The sequence below is a fragment of the Martes martes genome (genome assembly GCF_963455335.1).
Source record: "Martes martes genome assembly, chromosome: 2".
Taxonomy (NCBI): Eukaryota; Metazoa; Chordata; class Mammalia; order Carnivora; family Mustelidae; genus Martes; species Martes martes.
This window is the reverse complement of record NC_137889.1, coordinates 67,119,223-67,142,922: the sequence shown is the minus strand read 5'-3', so window position 1 is coordinate 67,142,922 and position 23,700 is coordinate 67,119,223. Positions and strand designations below refer to the sequence as shown.

General features: G+C 34.0%; 1 protein-coding gene across 1 annotated transcript in view; it reads left to right on the top strand.

The window, feature by feature from the left end:
- The window catches only part of LRBA (LPS responsive beige-like anchor protein), a 694,736-nt gene that overhangs the window by 560,316 nt on the left and 110,720 nt on the right, over nt 1-23,700 (top strand). The window contains exon 47 of the mRNA XM_080796316.1: nt 11,820-11,972. Coding sequence (XP_080652442.1) covers nt 11,820-11,972 — 153 coding nt within the window. The remainder of the gene's footprint in view (nt 1-11,819; nt 11,973-23,700) is intronic.

Sequence of the window (23,700 nt, the reverse complement as noted above, 5' to 3'; positions counted from 1 at the left end):
GGATCAAGCCCCGCATTGGGCTCCCTGCCAGCAGGAAGCCTGCTTCTCCCTCTCTCACTTCCACTGTTTGAGTTCCCTCTCTTGCTGTCTCTATCTTTGTCAAATAAATAAATAAAATCTTAAAAAAAAAAAAAAAGTCAAGTAAAGCAGAATCAGTGAAAGAGTCTGGGAGACATTGAAAGGTCATTTTTAGAGAAAGAGGAGAGTACATGGCCATCTCAGCCGGAAGAGAATAGCAAAACCTAGGCCGATATGTGCTCCACATGGAATGGTGTTACTAATGCTTCATATTTTAGGAAGGGCTTTTCTGTCCGCAGGACAACTGATAGCTGAAATGTCATCTGCCAATCAAGAGGTGAGAATAGTTTCATTTTCTGAATTTTTACAATTAACACAGATTGAGCTGTTACTGTTACAGCTTTACAAAAGAAGTCTATATGGACATCCTGTACTGGTCACATCTTAGATACCCAGGTCACATCTTGGATATTGAATTAAAAACCTATGTTATAATTGTGTATTATTAGTAATGAACGTAAAATGTGTATTAACTTAAAAAATGAGTAGGATTAATACAGCATATTTCATACTTAAATTTAAGTAGAGAGAATACAATTAAATCCTAATAGATTATAAATTTTTAAATAAATGAATATTAGTAATGTTACAGGAATGTGTTCTACCTTTAAGAATGAACTCTTAGGGGTGCTTGGGTGGCAGTTAAGCATCTGCCTTCAGCTTAGGCCATGATCCCAGGGTCCCGGGGTTGGGCCCTGCATAGGGCTCCTTGCTCAGTAGGTAGTCTGCTCTCCTCTCTCTGCTGCTCCCCCTGTTTGTGCTCTTTTGCTCTCTCTGCCAAGTAAATAAACTCTTTATTTTTTTTTTTATATTTTTCTGTGTGTTCCAAAATTCATTGTTTATTCACCACAGCCAGTGCTCCATGCAATACGTGCCCCCCTTAGTACCCACCATCCTCCTCCCCTCCAAAACCCTCAGTTTGTTTCTCAGAGTCCATAGTCTGTCATGGTTTGTCTCCCCCTCTGTCTTTCCCCAACTTACTTCTCCTTCCCATCTCTCAGTGTCCTCCATGTTATTCCTTATGCTCCAAAAATAAGCGAAACCATATGATAATTGACTCTCTCTGCTTGACTTATTTCACTGAGCATAATCTCTTCCAGTCCCGTCCGTGTTGATACAAAAGTTGTGTATTCATCCTTTCTGATGGAGGCATAATATTCTATTGTATGTATGGACCATATCTTCTTTATCCATTCGTCATTGAAGGGCATCTTGGTTCTTTCCACACTTTGGCAGCTGTGGCCATTGCTGCTATGAACATTGGGATACAGATGGCCCTTTCCACTACATCAGTATCTTTGGGGTAAATACCCAGTAGTGCAATTGCAGGGTCATAGGGTAGTTCTATTTTTAATTTCTTAAGGAATCTCCACCCTGTTTTCCAAAGTGGCTGCACCAACTTGCATTCCCACCAACAGTGTAAGAGGGTTCCCCTTTCTCCACATCCTCTCCAACACTTGTTGTTTACTCTCTTGTTGATTTTGGCCATTCTAACTGGTATAAGGTGGTATCTCAATGTGGTTTTGACTTGAATCTCCCTGATGGCTAATGATGATTAATATTTCTTCATGTGTCTGTTAGCCATTTGTATGTCTTCTTTGCAGAAGTGTCTGTTCATGTCTTCTGCCCATTTTTTGACATGATTATCTGTTTTGTGTGTGTTGAGTTTGAGGAATTTTTTATAGATCTTGGATATCAGCCCTTTGTACTGTCATTTGCAAATGTCTTCTCCCATTCTGTAGGTTGTCTCTTTGTTGACTGTTTCCTTTGCTGTGAAGAAACTTTTGATCTTGATGATGTCCCAAAAGTTCATACTTGCTTTTGTTTCCTTTGCCTTTGGAGACACATCTTGAAAGAAGTTGCTGTGGCCAGTGTTGAAGAGGTTACTGCCTATGTTCTCCTCTAGGATTTTGATAGATTCCTGCCTCATGTCGAGGTCTTTTACCCATTTCAAGTTTATCTTTGTATACGGTGTAAGAGAATGGTTGAGTTTCATTCTTCTATACATAGCTGTCCAATTTTCCCAGCACCATTTTTTGAAGAGACTGTCTTTTCCACTGGATATTATTTCCTGCTTTGTCAAGGATTATTTGACCATATAGTTGTGGGTCCATATCTGGGCTCTCTACTTTGTTCCACTGGTCTATGTGTCTGGTTTTGTGCCAGTACCATGCTATCTCGGTGATCACAGCTTTGTAGTGAAGCTTGAAATCTGGCCACGTGATGCCCCCAGTTTTGTTTTTCTTTTTCAACATTTCCTTAGCAATTCGGGGTCTCTTCTGGTTCCATATAAATTTTAGGATTGTTTGTTCCAGCCCTTTGAAAAATGCCGGTGGAATTTTGATCCAGATGGCATTGAAAGTATAGATTGCTGTAGGCAATATAGACATTTTAACAATGTTTATTCTTCCAATCCATGAGCATGGAATGCTTTTCCATCTTTTTGTGTCTTCTTCAATTTCTTTCATGAGTATTCTGTAGTTCCTCGAGTACAGATCCTTTACATCTTTGGTTAGGTTTATTCCCAGGTATCTTATGGTTCTTGGTGCTATAGTAAATGGAATCGATTCTCTAATTTGCCTTTCTGTATTTTCATTGTTAGTGTATAAGAAAGCAACTGATTTCTCTACATTAATCTTGTATCCTGCCACATTCCTGAATTGCTATATGAGTTCTAGTAGTTTGGTGGTGGAGTCTTTTGGGTTTTCCATACTAAGTATCATGTCATCTGTGAAGAGAATGAGTTTGACTTCTTCTTTGCCAGTTTGAATACCTTCAGTTTCTTTTTGTTGTCTGATTGCTGTTGCTGTTGCTAGGACTTCTTGCTACTGTTGAACAACAGTAGCAAGAGTGGTCATCTTTGTCATGTTCCTGATCTCAAAGGGAAGGCTGTCAGCTTTTCCCCACTGAGAATGATATTCATTGTGGATTTTTCATAGTTAGATTTATGAAGTTGAAGAATGTTCCCCCTATCCCCATACTTAAAGTCTTTAAAAAAAAAGAATTAACTCTTAAGAGTTTTAATTATAGGGACATCTGGGTGGCCCAATCAGTTAACCATCTGCCTTTGGCTCAGGTCATGATCTTCGGGTCCTGGGATTGAGCCCCATATCAAGCTCTCTGCTCATTGGGGTGCCTGCTTCTTCCCTCTGCCTTGTGCTCCCCCTGCTTATGCTCTCTCTCTCTCTGACAAATAAATAAAATCTTTTTAAAAAGTTTTAAGTATATACATGTTTGTTAAATAATGGATATGATCAAAATGGAGATAATAATAGAATAGCTTTATTTTTGTCTTGTGAAATTTATAAGAACATGAGTCCTGGGGTGCCTGGGTGGCTCAGTGGGTTAAAGCCTCTGCCTTTGGTTCGGGTCATGATCCCCTGATCTCTTTCTGTCAAATAAATAAATAAAATCTTAAAAAAAAAAAGAAAAAAGAACATGAGTCCTTTGACTTGCCCTCTACTGCCTCAGAAATTCCAGGATTCTGTAATCTGAAGATAAGTTAGGTTCCTTTTTTCCTCTATCAGCATGCCTTCTACCATAATATATTCCATTGATGCTGATGGCATCAGTGTTAGAGCCATTTATAAGAAAGTGTTCAGCTATAGCTAATAGAGCATAGTTGCTAGAAATGTATTTCTTGATACATTTGTTTTTTTTTAAAGCTTAAACTTCGATTATTCAGTAGTTTTATTTTATTAAAATATTCTCATTATTCTTCTGTTTTCAGACATATTTTTAAATCAGAATTTTTTAAATGATGAAAGAAAGTAAAATTAAAATCCCACCTTTTTCATACATCCTTTGCACATTTCTGGCATATGTCCTCCCTCGCCCCCTTTCTTCTCTCTTTTGTATTTTTCCATCATTATCTCTTTCACACTCACATCCACATGAGATTGAGTTTAAGCTATCTCACCTGTCTCTTAACAGTGTAAAACATTCATACTCTAACAGAACTACATATCTATTCATTCTTGTTTTTATATACAACTTATGTGTAACTTTCAGATTTGTTCATTTAATCACATCTCTTTAACCCTTCTTTATGTATCAATAGGTTAAATGTTGTAACTATGTACTTTTTTTTTTTAGCATTTAGCTAACCTTTTACTCTTTCTTTTACAATGAACCATTGTTTTGTTCTTTGATAGATATTGCTTGAAACATTGAATATTTTTCCTATGCTACTTATATATCAGGCAGGAAAAAAAAAATCTTTTAAGGCACTTAGAAAATGTTTCTGTCTTCCTGAATTATAAAAATGTGCACACATCAGCTGTGATTTGTTTTTTGAACAGTGATCTTATGATATTTTTGTTCACTTAAAAATGTGGGCTGCTCATTAATATGTTTGTAGACATAGATATTAACTGTTCTCCACCATACTCATAGCAATAAGTGTGTATATATGTATGTATTTTACAACTTATTCCAAAAAGGATTTAAGGTGGGCATTTTATTTATGGCAGTTACACCTTGCCTGTTGTTTGCATTATTACTGTCCATTATCTCTTCCCAAATTACAGTTACCTTTAAGACAGGGGCTGAAATAGCACACAGCTCAGTGAAGATGTCCAGTCCAAATATAGAAGTGCAAAACGTGTTCATAGCAGGAGAGAACTATAAAATATTCAGGGTCTTCATCATAAAGTGAGGAATGTTAAGCTATACCATCATTTCTAATAAATAATAAATACATATTTTTAAAATGTGTTTATTTAGTAGGAATTTGTTAAGTCAAATATTTTTGTGGACATTTTATTTTTACAAATTAATTTTTTTAAATGCCCTTAGAATTATGTTAAATGTCTTTATGAATGGGCATAATTCCATGAATGACCTGTTTGCTTTCACTGTCAGTTAAGTTGAGTCTGTAATTTTGGATTTTTATCGGGGGGTCACATTAATAACAATAATAGTAACAGTAATTAATATCATACGTGCCTATAGAATTTTGCATTCTAAGCCTCACAATAAGCCTGTGTTTCAAAATGACAATGCAGGTGAATAAGGTTCAGAAAAATTAAATTAAGGGCATGTGACCAGTAAGTTGAGTAGACAAACTCAAACCCAATTATTCTCTCTACTGTATTAGATTGGTATAGATTATCTATTATTTATTGGTTTGTAATTCATGATTTTTCTTTATTTAAATGTATTTGAAAGGACAGTTTTTGTAATATCTCAAACCACATGATATTTATTGGATCTGTCTAGAAGGATTATAGATTATTTTTCCTTCTCTAATTTTAAAAATTACTATTATTTTTATTTTATTAAAGGAGAAAATGGCATTTTATCTACCATATAAAGAGAAACTAAATTTAAACATCAATTTGAAAACTTTCCGATATGCTGTCTATTTAAAATTACTTATAGGTACAATTCAACTCTAATCAGTTTTTTTAAAATGTTTTTCTCATTTTGGGGCTAACAAAATAAATGAATTTCAAAATGTATTGGAACATGTTCATTATTTTTTCATAACTTGTTCATAACTCTTTTATTTATTAGTAAAGCTTATTTGTTTTTTTTCCTCCCTTCATAAAATATATCATCTTCCAAATGGTGAAAAGCAAAAATTTTGTTTTCACATCCTTTTTACTGTCGGTGTCCTCAAAGCAGTATACATTAATTTCGTTACCTTGCTATTATGCTCATATTTGAGTTGTCAGGATTTTATAATTTAGTAAGAATAGAATAAAAATTTAACCTTAGCTCTATAGTAGCATCTTTTGTTTTATCTTTAGTATTGATTTTCTTATTTCTTTGGGTTAATAAATTAGTATTTTCTAGGGTTACCCAGATATTATTGAAGTGATGGTTTTATTTGAATGGATAGAATTGGTGTCTATTAGGAGAATCATACAACCTCACTGCAGAGGCCGTAGCAATGGGAACCATATCTTAATCAAGAAAACTAAAGCATATGTGTGGTCACAACCAATCCTTGTCATTATGCCATGAAAGCCTTGGGATTTGTGATCAAAGCAATGGGCTTATCCTGAACTGTTGTATAACCTCTGGTTAAACCTTCCAGATCTTTTTTAGGAGATGATACACTATATTTTGACCATGTTACCTGCCTCTGAGACCCATCTGCCTAATTAAATGAAAGAGAGTAAAATTAGTGTCAGCAAGTCAGAAGAAAATTTGAATTATAAATATCTGTCTTCTGTCAGTGTTGTTTACTTATCATTTTCCACTGGTGTTATAAAGAATTTCTGAGCATATGTTTTTTATCCAGAGCTGAATGTTCTGTTCTGATGAATATAAAACATACTTTACATTGTAAATGTACATTAGAAGTATTAGACATAATCTTTGAATATGTTACTAAATATCATCTGTCAAAAGAGATAATTTTGAACTTAATATTTGGGTGTTAAGGCATGGTTCTTTTAGGAAGATACTTTTAGGATTAAGTTGGAATTCTGCAAGTATAAATACTTAAATGTCACTATATCCATAGTAAAATTTAGGCATTATATATACTTTTTTGTCAAATGTTTGTATCTCAGTTGAGTTCAGTGTATTTGTTTTATAATAAGAGGGTATTCAACTCCCATCAACTGGTTTACTTAGGCAGATGTTCTTATAATGAAGTTCTAATATGTTTTAGGTATATGTGCTCACTTCTTTACTCAACGTAATTGTGCTTATTTGATGATATTTTTTATACTAAGTGTAAATTCTTTGTAGTCTTTCTCTTCACTGTTAATTTGTTGGAAGTATTTATCTTTAAATTCATGTTTGTTTTTGGGGGAGTGTCTGGGTGGCTTGGTCAATTAAGCGTCCAGCTGTTGATTTCTGCCCTAGTCATCATCTCAGGGTCATGAGATTGAGCCTCCTGTGGGTTAGGGCTCTGTGCTCAGTGGGGAGTCCCTTGAGATTCTCCCTCTCTCTCCGTCCCTCCTCCCAACGCCCACACACTCTTGCTCGCTCGCTCTCTCTCTCTCTCTCAAATAAATAAATAAATAAATCCTTTGATTTTTTTTTTTTTTAAAGATTTTATTTATTTGAGAGAGAGAGAGAGAATAGGAGCTGGGGTAGAGCAGAGGGAGAAACAGACTCGCCATTGAGCAGGGATCCTGATGGGGGGGGGGTGCTCCATCCCAGGACTGTGGGATCATGACCTGAGCTGAAGGCAGAAGCTTAAGTGACTGAGCCACCCAGGCGCCCAATAAATCTTTTAAATAAATAAACAAATAAATTTATGTTCATTTTTAAAATGTCCTGATGGGAAAAATTTTTTTCTTATTAAAAAAAGCTGAAATTCATAGCATGACATTCAGGGCTTTCTACACTTTGATCCTACCTATATCTCCAACTTTATCTCCCACTGCATGTATTTAGTCCTCTCTAAACCAATTACATCATTCTTCATTGATCATTAGAAGCAAGTGATACCCATATTTCAGTCTCTATATTCCCGTCAGGACTATTCTTATCTTTCTTCTCTGGTTATTTATTTCTTATTTTAAATGCCATTTTTCAGTCAGCAGATTTTTACTGAATACCGAAGATGTGTTACACTCTGTGCCTAGGTTTTGGAGGTTTAGTGGTGAACAGGATAGGTAAAGTCTTCAGTCTTATGGAGCCTTCAATTTAGTGGGAGATAAAAGCAAACAGACAATTACAGTACAGTTTGATGAGTGTTGTATTAGGGAAATACAGTGTATTAGGCTATTTACCCTAAAGCTTTCTCTTTCCACCCCAACTTTTAGACATCGTTTTCTCTTTTGAATTCCTAGACTGCTGTTTGTTCCTACTACCAGTTACGTTCTAATAAATATATTGTTTCACTTTTACTTAGCAGTTTAGATACTCAGGTCTCTATATCCCAGATCTTTGTTTTCTGCAAAGAATAAAAACTAAATAAATCTTTGTGATAATGATGTATTCTTTTACCCTTCATAAGCCTACCAAGGCTTAATAAAATAATCAAGAAGAGGAACTTATTCTTTAATTTTTAAATTTTTTATATTTTAACTTGTTTTTTTTAAATTTGTGTGTAATTAACATCCAATGTTATTAGCTTCAGGGGTACAATATAATGATTCAATAATTCTGTATGTTAAAAAGTTTTATTAATAAAATAAATTAACACATTGTGTTTATATTTCTGCTCATACTGCATTCTTCCTACTGTTTTGTCTCCTTAGGGTAATTATCACTAAATACATTAGTGTCTTTTTATTATTGGAGTATAAATTCATAATTACCAACTCAGGTTTTTAAGAAATGTCCCAATTTGAATTCAGATCTTCTTCATATCAGGCTAGTAGGAAATTCATTCACAGTCATTAGAGAATAGAGCAGGGACCTCCTTTTCTATCTTCAGTCTATCTTGTTTATTGGTCATATCCTCATTGTCAAAGACACATAGCTTTTTGGAAGCTTTTTGGAAATAGGCAGCTCTACTTGGGTTAAGAAATATTTGCTGATTACAAAGAAATATTTGCTGATTACAAAGGCACCATGCACTAATTTCCCTAAGTATACCATCATGAGACTACCATGTTGGGCAGTTGGGCAGAATGTATATGCTGGCACTTGACTGAAGGAAAGAATAGGAGCTGAAATCCAGCATGTGGTACACTTACCAAACTGAGTTCCCTTTGGCTCTGTTAGCCCAGAAGGGTTGCCTTTTTCTAATTCATGCATACATACTGTATGGGCAGGCCATGACCCTGATCACCATTTTCTGTCCCCTGGGGTACAATCCTAACCTCTTCATCCCTTCCTCTTTCCCTCAGGCCAAAAGAAAGCTGATTGTATATAGATTTTGAGAAATTTGTTTCCCTAATCTTGGGAACAATTTCTTTCTTCTTCTTTAGCTTCTATTCTTAACATACTAACTTTTGATGCTGCTTTTTCCTGGACATCTTATGTAATCTCCTCTGTTTGCTTAGACTTTGACAAAAGACAGAAAAAGGATGTCTTCAAGAGGCTTCCACTCTAGATACTCCATATGTTCTACAACTATCTGACTGCTTTTTTGAAATTGGTGGGTTATGGGGTAAGAAGTAAAAAATAGAGAGTAAATTGGTATCAGTAAATAACAATTGAAGTATTAAGCTTTATTTTTATTTAATACATTATTTTTAACTTTGAAATATTTTATAATGCCCATTGTACAAAATTTACAGGATATCTATCTTTAAAAGGAAATCACAAAATATGTGGTAATTAAATGGAAATTGATGATTTACTACTTTCCTCCCAGAATGATATCTGAAAGTTTAACATAGTACACTAAAAACTTTAAAAGTTTAAAATTGCTTTCTTTGTATTTTTCATCAAAATTTTTTTGTTGTTTTATGTATGATTTTTGCTCCATTTAGTTAAATTAAGTGAATTTATCTTTAGGGTGTGCTGTCAATATTAAAGCAACAAAGTCATTTAAATTCATAATAAATCTATACGTTTGAATATAGTGTGCCAGGAACAAACTATATTTCTGTTCGTTGAATTTAGAACTTATAAAAGAATGAGGAAGAGCATTTCTGTTTTGAACAGTTTGTTTAGCAATCTGAATAAAATGACACATGTAGAAGATAGAGACAGATACACAAAATCATAAGAATTTTAGTGCTAGGAAGGTTTGAAGACTTCATTCATATTAAAATTTTTATGAAATGTCATACTTTGAATATAAAGGTATGGTCCTCTTATTGTAGAACAAGATTTGGGAAAAGTAGCATTCTTTTTTGTTAGCACAAGTAATATGGAATGAAAGTAAGACATTTTGGTAAAATTTCTCAAAGTTGCAGTTTATTGAATGTACACTTCAGCAAATTAATAATAGTTATAAAGTAACTTATCTTCATATTTGGGTAAATAAATAAAGCATACTATAAAAATCTTCCTGTTTGATTAATTGTATTATATAATAAATATATGTGTATATATATAAATATATACATACATTATATATATATATATATTTTTTTAAGATTTTATTTATTTATTTGACAGACAGAGATCACAAGTAGGCAGAGAGGCAGGCAGAGAGAGAGGAGAAAGCAGGCTCTCCAAGGAGCGGAGAGCCCGATGCGGGGCTTGATCCCAGGACCCCGGGACCATGACCTGAGCCGAAGGCAGAGGCTTTAACCCACTGAGCCACCCAGGCGCCCCAATATATATATTTTTAAGGAGAACCAGTTTCTTATTATGAAGGGGTGAAAAGTTTTTTACTTTTTAAAAAATTACTTAGAATATATGCTAAAAACTTGTATTTAAAATGTTTAGTATTATGCATCCTGTATAAGTAGAACTCGTGCTAGTTTGATGATGAAGGACACAGGCTTTAGAGTTAGACAAATTTGATCTAAGGTCCAAATTTATCATAAATTAACTGCATAACCTCAGGCAAATTACTTAACTTATTTCAACCTTAGTTCATTTTTAAAATGGAGGTGATACCTTGTAAAGTTCTTACAATTAAATGTGATAAGATTTATTAAGATTTTATTTTAGTACCTGACTTATCTCAGTAAGTGTTACTTCAAATATATCCAGTGTAACTTTTTGTTACATAAAATAACACACATGTATCTTTCACTTTTATCAGTTAAAACCTATATGCATCATTTTTGGAGATGAAAGTCTTAATATTTTTGTGTGATAACTGTTATTTCATTTACGGTTAAACTTTTAAGAGGTTCTTCCCTTTTGGAAAAAATTGTTCAATTTAAATGTTTTTCAAGTCTAACGATCAGGTGATTGTCAGGCATTTGGAAGACAAGCTCATTTCTACGCTGCTTAGTTAATTATTGTGATTGTAAACAAAAGATGTACAATTCAAAGTCAAGCAACATTTCACATGGTTGACGGAGGTGATAATAGCTTAATTCCTGCTGGATCTTTTTTCTTTGCTCTGGAGAGTTCATACTGACCTTGTCCAAAATCTGATGACCTCCCTATTTTACTCAACTGTTTGGAAAGCCAGGCCTGCCATAGCTGGCCCTGAGGGGGTATCTGAAAGACCACTGAGTCACTGACCCATGTCAAGACTGGATTTGAAGTTTGGTCTACAGGACCTCTGAAATAGTTATACATGAGACTTATTGTACACAAAAACCTAACTAGCTGCATTTTTCTGCTTATAAAACACCCTATTGAAGTGTGTTTTAAATGTTCTTAGTAGAGTCCTATATTTAATTTACCAAGTTTTTTATTGCAGGTCATTTTCTAGACTTAGAAATTTTGATCTCTTATCAAAGGTAGTATATTACAACTAAACTTGAGTGTTTTGAAATATGAGCAAAATATATTGTTAAGCCATGGCTAACTGTAATGAATATTTTCCTAGTTGATGAAGGGACCAATGCAGTGGCATTTTAATACTTATAAAGATTTTGTGTTTTTTCTGGCAAAAGTTCCACATACCTCATAAAAAATTTAGTTTAAGCTGTTATTGTTATAGCATGTTAATTTCTGTTTATATTTTATCAAACCTGAGCTAATACTCAAATGTTGGTATTTAAAAGTTTTAGGATCATAACTGTCCTGATAGGAAGCATATAACCAACCAATAAGGAATTTGGTTGGATGAGATCTGTCTACCTTAATAGTAGCTTAGTATCAGAGCTATGATATATTGGGAAAGAAAAAAATTCCCTATGTTTATTTTGTTATAATTCTGCACAATAGGAAATGACCATGTCCTTTTATGAATATGAATATGTAGTCAGTATTCTACAGTTATGACATTGTCTTTTATTTTTATATAGGAGTTGATCCCTGAATTTTATTATCTCCCTGAGATGTTTGTCAACTTCAATAATTATAATCTTGGAGTGATGGATGATGGGACAGTAGTGTCTGATGTTGAACTTCCTCCTTGGGCCAAAACCTCAGAAGAATTTGTTCGCATAAACAGATTGGTAAGATAGTAATCATCTACTCTGTCTGTCATGAGCCTCTTCTCAAAGTATCTTTCATGTGTTGGTATAATCATTAACCCTTGGTTTTCTGGACAAAACTATAGTTAGTAGAGATAACTGAAAGTGACATAATAGTTCATGAATTTCCATATAAATTTTATTAAATGTTATTGGCTTGAAAAGTGTAACAGTTTCTTTTATTCTTTTATGCAGAATTTAGGTTACTTTCATATGCACATGATAATTCAGAATTAACTGAAACTGGAATATATGCTTTATGCAACATGAGTTTCTTGTACCAAGAAAATAGCATAATTCCATGCTCCGAGTTAGAAGGTCATTGCACATTTTTGGTAATAGAAACAAGATTTTCATGTTATATCTTGTATTTTTTTTCAAGGGACTCTTCATGTAATATTTAGAACATGAAAACTTAAAAACCTAAAAGCACAGTAATCATTGTGTTCTTCAGACTCCTCCCTAGTGAACTCTTTAAAGTCCTCTCTTATGTGCATTCTTGTATTATTTCATGAAAAAGTAATACGTCTTTTCCTTTTTGCCTTTAAGTTTCATAAAAGTTTGGAATCTAGGAGCTTTCCTCTCAGTTTTGAAAAGTAGTATCTCTGTCATACTCCATATTAAAAGTGAAATCTAAAGGTACCTGACTCGCTTAGTTGGTGGAGCATGCAACTCATGATCTCAGGGTTGTGAGTTCAAGCCCCATGTTGGGTGTAGAGAGTCCTTTAAAAAAACAAGTAAAATCTAAATTCCATTGTGTTTTTAATTTACACTTAAGGAAAATTCTTGCATTTTATATTTCTAAGTGACATTTCTTACCTTTTATACCAACATTTATATTTTAATCCTGTCTTCCAGATCCTAATTGTAATCCCTTTATTACTCAAATTTCACATTTTATGTACACTGGAAGTAAGCAGGGTGGAATGAACATAGGCCTTGAAGTTAGACCAATTTTCCCAATCCTGGATGAATCACTTTGCTACTTTTGGGACTCTAGGCAGTTTAACCTTTCTGAGCTTTGGTTTCCTCATATGTAGTCTGGAGATTATGAATATAGAATTTTAGATACTATATAAAATACGTAGAACATTCTTTGGCTTACAGTTGGCACTTGGAAATTAGTACCTAACATTATTCTTCGCAGTCTTCAGATACGTGTTTTACTGTTTTTACTTTTACCCCATGTGTTTTGGAGGAATACAGTTAAAATGGTATTTTAACTTAATTTGGAATTTTATTATTTTACCATTTATTTTATTTTATTTATTTATTTTACCATTTATTATTTTACCATTATTAAAATAATGGTATTTTAACTTAATTTGTGTAAGACAAAGGTTAGCTCTCACAGATACTGAGGGAGATGTCGAACTTTAAATGTGACCATTGTCTATGGTTGTATGATTCCACACACCCCACCCAGGGATTCATGAAAATCAATAGAAGGTATGGTTATTCCATAATTATTTTCTTTCAGTGATTACCCTTTTAAAGTGCATTTATTGAGGTATAATATATGTGCCATAAAATTCACCTTTAAAAGTGTACAATTCTTTGAGTTTTAGTAAATTTATACAGTTGTGTAACCATCACCGTAATCCAGCTTGAGAACACATATCTCTCCAGGAAATTTCCTTGTACCTGTTTGCAGTCAGTTTCTGCTCTGGGACTTTTTGTCCCAGGCAGCCACTGATTGTCTCTATAGTTTTGTTTTTTTAAGAGATTTTATGTAAATGGTATCATGCAGTGTGTAGTCTTTGTGTGCCTGGCTTCTTTCATTTAGCATGATATTTTTGAGATTCACCCATGCTGTTGCATATTGTATTGTATTGCTGTATAATATTCCATTGTATAGACATATTTTAGCGTACTTATTTACCAATTCATGGACATTTGGGGTTCCCAGTTTGAGCCTAATATAAATATTTGTGTATGTCTTAGGGTGAACATCTGTTTTCATTTCTCTTGGATAAATTCCTAGGATTTTAATTTCTGGGTCATATTAGAAGAAATTGCCGAGATTTGGTATTGTCAGTATTATTTATTTCAGCTGCTACAGTAGGTATCTCATTGCCATTTTAATTTGTGTTCCCCTAATGACAAATGACATTGACTACCTTTACACAGGCTTATTTTCTACTCATACATGTTCTTTGGTAAACTATTCATATCTTGTGCCTATTTTTAAATTGGGTTGTTTTTCTTATTTAATTGTAAGTGATCTTCATATATTCTTTGTAAAAGTTTTGTATCTAACATATGTTTGTCTTTTCATTTTTTAATGGTTTCTTCTGCATCCCAGATGATTCATCATTTTAAAAAAATGGTTTCCCTATTAGGTAGATATAAAATAACATTTATGTAATATTTGAAAGGTATAAATAATCATCCTCATTCTTCAGGAATATATTTTTAAGAAAAAAATTAAATCATGTTCTGATTGTTTTACTATTGGAACACTTTCTTTTTTTTTTTTTAAGATTTTATTTATTTATTTGACAGAGATCACAAGTAGGCAGAGAGGCAGGCAGAGAGAGAGGGGGAAGCAGGCTCCCTGCTGCGCAGAGAGCCCGATGTGGGGCTCGATCCCAGGACCCTGGAATCATGACCTGAGCTGAAGGCAGAGACTTTAACCCACTGATCCACCCAGGTGCCCCTGGAACACTTTCTTAAATATTATTTAACATTTTAAGTCTCAAGAAAACCAGCTCTCTATTAATTATTACCATTTAGTACTCTTAAGAGTGTCAAGAGGTTTGTAGAGTATTTAGTTTGCTTTAAAAGAGTAGAAGGCAAACAAACATCTGAATAAGTAATATTAAAAGCATTCCAATAGTATTTTGACAAGTAAGGAAATTTAATCGTGTAAATTGAGGTAGGCTCCTCTCCTAATAGTACTTCCCATCTCTGCTCTCACTATTGTTACCTCAGAAAAGCCATGTCAGTTTGGGATGGGCTTCCCAAGGGTACCATAGAAAAGAAGGTAGCAACTTACCCCATTGTTTTCAATCAGATTCCAGTTTGCCTGCCCATGAAATTATACACAAAATAGCATTTTACAATACTAATTGCAGATTTATTATAACTAATCATTAACGTTATTAAACATTTGTGCCAGTGATTCCTCTTCCTGTGAGTTTTATGTCTTCATAGTTTAGGCTCTGAATAAGCTTATATTCCTTTTTTTTAAAGATTTTATTTATTTATTTGACAGAGAGAGACACACATTGAGAGAGGAAACACAAGCAGGGGTAGTGAGAGAGGGAGAGGCAGGCTTCCCAACTAGCAGGGAGCCCGATGGAGGGCTCGATCCCAGTTTCCTGGGATCATGCGCTGAGCTGAAGGCAGACGCTTAAGGACTGAGCCACCCAGGCACTCCTGAGCTTTTATTCTTAGCTGTATAAAAATTCCATTGCAAATTTTTTTATACTTGAGTTTTTAATTATGTTATGTTAGTCACCATACAGTACATCCATTGTAAATTAAATGCAAACATAGTTTACAGTCAAATATTTATATCTGATCTTTGAAATTTATAATTAGGAAAAACACTTGATTTTACTTACCATGTGTCTTTATGAAAGAATCCAATAACTCATACACTTTCAAAAATATTCAGTATACACCTATGATGAACAAAGCTTTCCTACAATACAGTCTGTATTGATTCGTTTTATAACTTCCTCTTTCTATAAGTGATTAAATTATTAGTATGGTATTTTGTGTATTTGTTAGCATGTTATCACATAAGGATTTTATCCTCCTCCTCTTTTTGGTTTACCTCTTCAAGTCCACAGATTTTATGCAGTGATTGTAGCTCATGAAATGCATACTACTTTGATCTGTGACCTTTTTGTGGTGCTAATCGGGTTCCTGATATCATTATACCTTACTCATTAATCATATTTCCTGCAGCCCGTCAGGCAGCCAGACAGCACAAGTCCCTGTTTTCAGCCCTCTGTTGGCAGATTTCTGCTTTTCCAGATTATTACAGACGATACTTTGGTTTCTCATAGCCAGAGCCACATCAAGCTGTGTGTTACAATTAAAGTCAGATGGTCCTCAGGTTGAACAGGGATATAGTGTTGCAGCTGTCTCTCTTCCTGGAACAAACCAGCACCAAGAACAGATGATCTATAGGACAGTGAATAATAACAGATTGTACAGTACTCCGCTGGTAGCAGGGGATCACAGAATTAATTAACTGACATACTCATTTTAAGATACCCAGCACTTTTTCTTATGTATTTGGTTGCCCAAATATTGATTCAAGTGGATAAGTTATTTTTAGGAGGATGATTTTGATGGTTGACTGGTAATGCCACATTTTCTCTTTTTGTTAGAGGACCATAAGTACTATCTTACCTAACCATTTTAATTCTCAGAGCTTTCTGTAGGTAATGAAGATCTTATTTTCAACTTGATTTCCAGTTGGCAAATTGGCTAAAGTGTAGGATTTATGTACAGAGACAATATCCTGTGTATTTTAGAAAGAAAATCCACCTATCTGATTAGTCTTTCAGGTAAATAAATTATATTTTTTTAATTCTGAACCGTTGGAATCAGGGTAAAACGAAAGCAGTCTTAAGTACATCCCAGAGATTAGTCTGTGTTATTTATTGTTACCTGAACCAGAAAAAAAAAAATTATTCCCAATACTGCTTCAGAAATAAAAATGAGAAACAGGCTTTCATACTTTAAAATAATATAACACTGTATGAGTTCAGACGGCTCATCAATTATCTTTTATGATATAATGTTGATGTTATGGACCTATATTATATTGCCTCTTAGACCCCGCAAGTTTTAAGTTGAAATAAGAGACAAACCCATACTCTGAAAGGTAACGATAGGTATATTTATGAAAAGTTGAAATGGAACATTTAGTTTAGCTGAAGGATATATAATTTATTCAAATTGTAATAAAAGAAATTCATTCATTTAAAGCATTTACTGAGTGCCTGTCTATGTACCAGCAATGTTAGACTTAGTGATTAAGAAAAACAATATCTCTACTTTTTTGGAGCTTACTTCATTTTTGATGACTTAGGTTTTTTGAAGTAGAACGCTTCTTAAGGCTGAGAGGTAGCATGAATCTAATAAGGAAGACTTCTGTTGATGGATTGTCCTGAGGTTACCAGTTAGAATCACATTTGCTTTTGTGTATCTTCTGTAGCTTTTGTCTTCTCTACTATTTCAGACATAAGTAGTCACTTCCTTTAGAAGGTAAAGAAAAATAAAATGAGTATTTTGTCTCCTTTCCAGATGATATATAGACAACTTAAAAATGATGATATACATTTTTATATTATTGTCTGAGGAAAAAAAATAAAATTGTCAGATTTCACTTCTTTACCAACCTTATTTTTTTCCTGATGCTAAAATTTAAATTTATTCAACTTAAACTTTCATAGTTCTTATATCTCTGAAGGAACTAGGTCAATCTTACATAACTTTTTCCTTTGAATTAGGAAAAGTTACAAATCTCAAGTGATCACAGCATAGTTGGGACTACAAATCTATGTCCTTAATGAAAAAGTGCTATATACACATATAGCAAGACCTATGGCTTGAGATGACTGAGTTTACAATGATATAGCAATTTGGTTATTATAATGGCATATTATGTTCCAAATTGCAGTGTATAGCAAAAGTTTTGTAAGGTTGAAAGTTTTGAGATTTGAAAGGGATTGCATTTTTTTTTAACCTTTATTCATATCCTTGCTTCTATTTTTTGAGAAAATGGCATTTAAAAATATTTCTTAAGGGAGCTGACCAGGCAATATTTTTCTCTTCCTTGGAATAGAAATACCAGGAGCTAACATACTTTTATTATATTGTTCCTTTTTCCAGTTTCTTTTTCATTTTCCACATTAATAATGATGTGGCCAATGTAAATAGCCATTATGGTTGTAGTTGATAATCATTCTCAACTGTGGACCTATCCCTCCCACCCCCTCCCCATCCCCTGCAGTGGTCAGATCCAAAGCTCTGGGAAATGGGAGCCAACTATGTGTGAAGTTTGGGGGAAAAAAAAAACCCTAAAATTACTATTGTTCAGTTTGCTTTTGTCCCTGATACATAATTTACTTTGAAACTTCTAGTTTAAAAAGGACATCCAAGTAGGCAAAAAGAGATACCATGTTGTTGGGGTATTAATTCTCCCAAACTTATTTATAAATTCAATGTAAAAACCAGTGCAAGGCCCAACAGAAATATGACAAACAGATTACAAAGGGCAAAGGGCCAATTATAGCCAAGACTTTCTCTGAGAATAAGAATAGGTTTTGGGGACTTGCTTTATTATATATCAAGAATTATTATAAAGCTTAGTGATTAGGGGAGATTAGGAGAAATAGACTAACTGAAGTGAACACAGAATCCAGAAACAGACCAGGACATCTATTATGTTGAAGATCTGTGGAGAAGGACTTTGGGTTTATGGTGTTGAGAGAGTTACTGTATTAGTTTCTTAAGGCTGCTATAACAAAGTACCACAGACTGGATGGCTTCAACAACAGAAATTTATTGACTTGCAGTTCTGGAATCTGAAATCAAAGTTTAGCAGGGTTGGTTCCTTGTGAGGGGGGCAAGGAAAGAATCTGTTCCAGGCCTCTTGTCTTGCACACAGCCATGTTCTCTGTGTCTCTTTATAGCATTCTCCCTCTATGCGTGTCTGTCTCCATGCCCAAATTTTCCATTTTTTTTTAAAAGATTTTATTTATTTATTTGTAGAGAGAGAGATCACAAGTAGGCAGAGAGGCAGGCAGAGGGAGAAGGGGAAGCAGGCTCCATGCTGAGCAGAGAGGCTGACGCAGGACTTGATCCCAGGACCCTGAGACCATGACCTGAGCAGAAGGCAGAGGCTTAACCCACTGAGCCACCCAGGCGTCCCCAAATTTTCCATTTTTATCAGAACACCAGTCATATTGGGTTAGGGACTTACCCTACTACAATATGACCTCATCTTAACATAAATAATTATATAAATAATGTGCCTATATACACATAATGTCATATCTTGAGTTACAGAGTAGTTGATTTCAACATATGAATTTGGGGGAATACAATTCAATCCATAATAATACCAATATGGAAAAAAATGAGATCAGAACCTTACCTTATACCACAAACAGAAATTTAAGTATATTAAAGCTTTAAATGTGAAGAAAAACTATAAACTTTTAGAAGATAATACAGGAAGATTTCTTTGTGATCTTGGAATAAGGAAAGGTTTTCCAAACAAGAAGTAAAAAGTGAAAAATGATATAGCACATTAGTTGGTTTTTGTATGTTAAACCAACTTTGCATTCCTTGAATACATTACACTTAGATGGTATAAATCCTTTTAATATATATAAGGTATTTTTGTTGTTGTTACTACTTTGTTGAGAAATTACTACTTTTGAGGATTTTGCATCTGTGTTCATGAGGAATATTGGTATATAGTTTTCTTGTGATATCTTTGACTTTAATACCAAGATAATATTGGTCTTACAGAATGAGATATGGTTAAGTATTCCTCTTCCACTATTTTCTGAAAGACATTGTGAGAGTATTTGGTGAGGTTCACCACTGAAACCATCTGGACATGGGCTTTTTGTTAGGTGAGGATTTTAAATTACCAATACAATTTTTTTTTTTTTTACTTGTTACAGGTTTATTCAGATTTTCTATTTTTTCTTGAATCGGTTTCAGTAATTTTGTATGTTTCTAGGAGCTTGTCTATTTAATTTATTGGTGTAAAGTTGTTCATAATGTGCCTTATTTTAATTTTCTAAGGTTGGTAGGGATGTTACCTCATTCATCCCTGATTCTTGGTAATTTATATCATCTTTTTTTCTTGGTCAGTCTGGCTAGCTAAAGTTTTGTCTTTGTTGATCTTTTTGTTGATCTTTTTGTTGATCTTTTAAAAAACCAGCTTTTCATTTCATTGATTTTTCTCTATTTTGTTTCTGTTTTTTTCTTTCACTGGGGGATGATTTTAATACCCATTATTTATTCTGCTTGCTTTGGGTTTAGTTTGCTCTTTTACTAGATTCTTAATTTGGGAAACTAGGTTTTTATTTATTTCTAATTATTATTGGAAAATAAACTTTGTATGATTTCTCCTGTTTTAGATATACTAAGACTAGCCTTATGACCTAACACTTGGTCTGTATTGGAGAATTTTCCATTTGTTCTTGAGAAAAATGGGTATTTTGCTGCTGATAAATATTCTGCAGGTATCAGTTCATCAAGTTGGTTTATTGTGTTCAAGTCTTCGATATCTTCTATATCTTTGCTTATTTCCTATCTTTCTATTTTTATTAGTGGTATGTTGAAGTCCCCAGATATTGTCATTGTTGCTGTCAGTTTTTGCTTTATGTGTTTTTGATTGCTGGTGTTAGGTGTGTGTGTTAGTTTCCTACGACTGCTGTAACAAATTACCAAAAACTTGGTGGCTTAAAACAACAGAATTTTTTCTCTCACAGTTCTAGAAGCCAGAAGTCCAAAATGAGTATTACATTTCCTCCAGCAGATCTCTTCCTCTGTCCTTAAATCACCTTCTCCTCTTCTGTCTATAGTGAAATCTCTCCCTACCTTCTTCTTACAAGAATGCATGTGATTGGGGCACCTGGGTGGCTCAGTGGGTTAAGGCCTCTGCCTTCAGCTCAGGTCCTGATCTCAGGGTCCTGGGATCGAGCCCTGCATCGGACTCTCTGCTCATTGGGGAGCCTGCTTCTCTCTCTTTGCCTGCTGCTCTGCCTACTTGTGATCTCTGTCTGTCGAATAAATAAATAAAATCTTCAAAAAAAAAATACATGTGATTATATTTAGGGTCCTTCCTGATTATTCTGGATAATGTTTCTATTTCAGGATCCTTAATTTAACAGACCTTTTCCCCATATAAAAATACTAATTACAGGTTATAGAGATTAGGCTTTGGTATCATTTTTGGGAGGCAGATGGCATTTTTCAGCCTACCACTGTGCATATGTATTTATAATTGTTATTTTTTCCCTGATGAACTGTTTTTTCATTATAAGTTGTCCCTCTTTCTTTCTAGTAATTGTTTAACCTGTTTGCCTGATATTAGTATAGCCTAGTCCGGCTCTCTTACAGTTACTATCTGCGTGGTATATAGTTTTCCATTCTTTCACTTTCAGCCTATTTGTATTAGATTCTAAAGTGTATCTTTTGTAGTTAGCAAATATGTGAGTCATGTTATTTATCCAGTCTAATAATCTTTGCCATTTAAAGCCATGATTGATGTGGTTGGATTCATGTCTGCCATTTTACTAATTACGTTTTAGTCTTGGGTCTTTTTGTTTCTCTGTTCCTACCTTTATAATTTTCTTTTATATTGAATAGATTATTTTTAGTTTACCATTTTAATTTCATTAATTTTTTTAACCATTTCTTGTAGTTGTTTTTATAGTCATTGCTCTAGGGACAATATGCATCTTACCTTGTCTCAGTCTACTTCATAGTAATACTAGCTTAATTTCAGTAGGATATAATGACTTTGTTCAAATTCTGCTCTGTTCCTTCCCCTCTACTTTGTGCTATTGCCATTTATATTACATCTGTATATGTTATAAACCTACTGCACAGTGTTAAAACTATTGATTTATGCAATCCATGTCTTCTAAGGAAGTTAAGAAAGGTTAAAAAAACCTGCATATTAATTTTATTTACTAATCTTCCCTTAATAGAAACATTCCAAAATGAAAACAGTGCTTCAAATACTCAACATGTAGGAACAGAATAATTCCTGTTTAGAAAAAGTTTGAAGAGAATTGAAGTTTATATTTTCAAATACTAATGTTTTTCACTATTTCTCTTGAAAAAAATCTTTTTATAATCTTTATGATTTTTATGATTTTGAAGTAGAAAATTCTGAACTTAAGTACACTTTTCTGGAATACTCTTAGTTAAATATTCAGATATTTTTGTGATGTCCTGTAAAGTTAGAGAAATATAGAGCTTTTTGTTCTTCAGCCAAATGACCCACATTTCTCTGCTTTCATGTTGCTTTTCTGACAGCATTTCAGAGTTCTTTCTTCTGTCAGTTGTCACTTCCTATCACTTTTCTCTCTCAGGGTTTCCATCTTTCTTTGAGCTATTATTTTATGCATATATGGCAAGGTAAAAGTCTGAGAATGACCCAGTGACTCCCACCTTTAAAGTTCACAAGTTGTGCTTGTTTTCCTCACGGCCTTCAGTTGCTTTGAGTTTTGTTATGTTCTAGATTCTCTGAAGACCTGAAATCTGAATTCTGGATAAATGAATCATAAACTACATTTTGTTTAGTGACATATTATTGTGCTATGTACAAGGAAAATAAAGTGAACTGATACCATATCTAAGGTATACTACATTCATGTTGGAAAAGCACCCAAATCTTTGTTTATTCTGGAGTATAAAACTTCCAGTAACTTTCTGCTGACATTATTATTTAATATTTCATTAAAATATTAATATAACAAGCATTTTAAATTTTATAAGAATAATTTAAAAAACTCCTCCCATATATATCCCATCTACATAAATCTGAAAAGGATTGTGTCTAATAGTGATTGCTCATCCCTGCAGACTTCAGCCTCAGTAATACAGCTGGAAGTGTGAAGGAGAATGCAGACTTCTTTTTCTTCCTGACCTAAGAACCTACAGTAGTTGTGGCAGCTTCTCACTTCTTGAATAGATTCTAGCTAATAGATTATGTCATTCTTTTCTTACCACAGTGTCTGCCACATGCTATTCCTATTTATTGCAATGTGAGCCTACTCTTTTTCTAACCAAACCATATCTTGAAACTCATAACCTTACTCTTCCACCACCCTCTCAAAAAGCAAAATAAAAACTTGCAAACACCTTTGCCCATAACTCTTATCTTCCTTGACATCTTTCATAAAAACCTCTACGTATTACTCTATAGCCTTTCTATAATTCATTCTTTTTTTTTTAAGATTTTATTTATTTATTTGACACAGAGAGAGAGATAACAAGCAGGCAGAGAGGCAGGCAGAGAGAGAGAGGAGGAAGCAGGCTCCCCGCTGAGCAGAGAGCCCGATGCGAGGCTCGATCCCAGGACCCTGGGATCATGACCCGAGCCGAAGGCAGAGGCTTTAACTCACTGAGCCACCCAGGTGCCCCTATTATTCATTCTTAATCTGATTTTATACATGCATGACTCATAGGTCCCTGCCTAGTGGACCTTCTGTTCTTAGATATAAAATCCTGGTTACAGGGATAAGCTGTATCAATGATAGTGGTACATTTTATTTACTTACTTTTTTTTTTAAAGATTTATTTATTTATTTATTTATTTATTTAAGAGAGATAGAGTGAGAGAGAGCACGAGAGGGGAGAAGGTCAGAGGGAGAAACAGACTCCCTGAGGAGCTGGGAGACCGATGTGGGACTCCACCTCGGGACTCCGGGATCACGACCTGAACCGAAGGCAGTGGCTTAACCAACTGAGCCACTCAGGTGCCTTGATAGTAGTGCATTTTAAAATTTGGTGAATGGAAAACAACCTGCATTCGAATCCCCTGGAGGTACAGTTAATAAATAATGCACATTTATCCATATGGTGATTTGTTTTGCTTATATTTGGATTCCTATGAAGTTTTGGCTGAGAGAAAAACTGCTAGCCAAAAAGAAGAAATACGTGGAGTTAAATTTCTTATGACAAAATTTTGCTTTATATGTTATCACTTGCG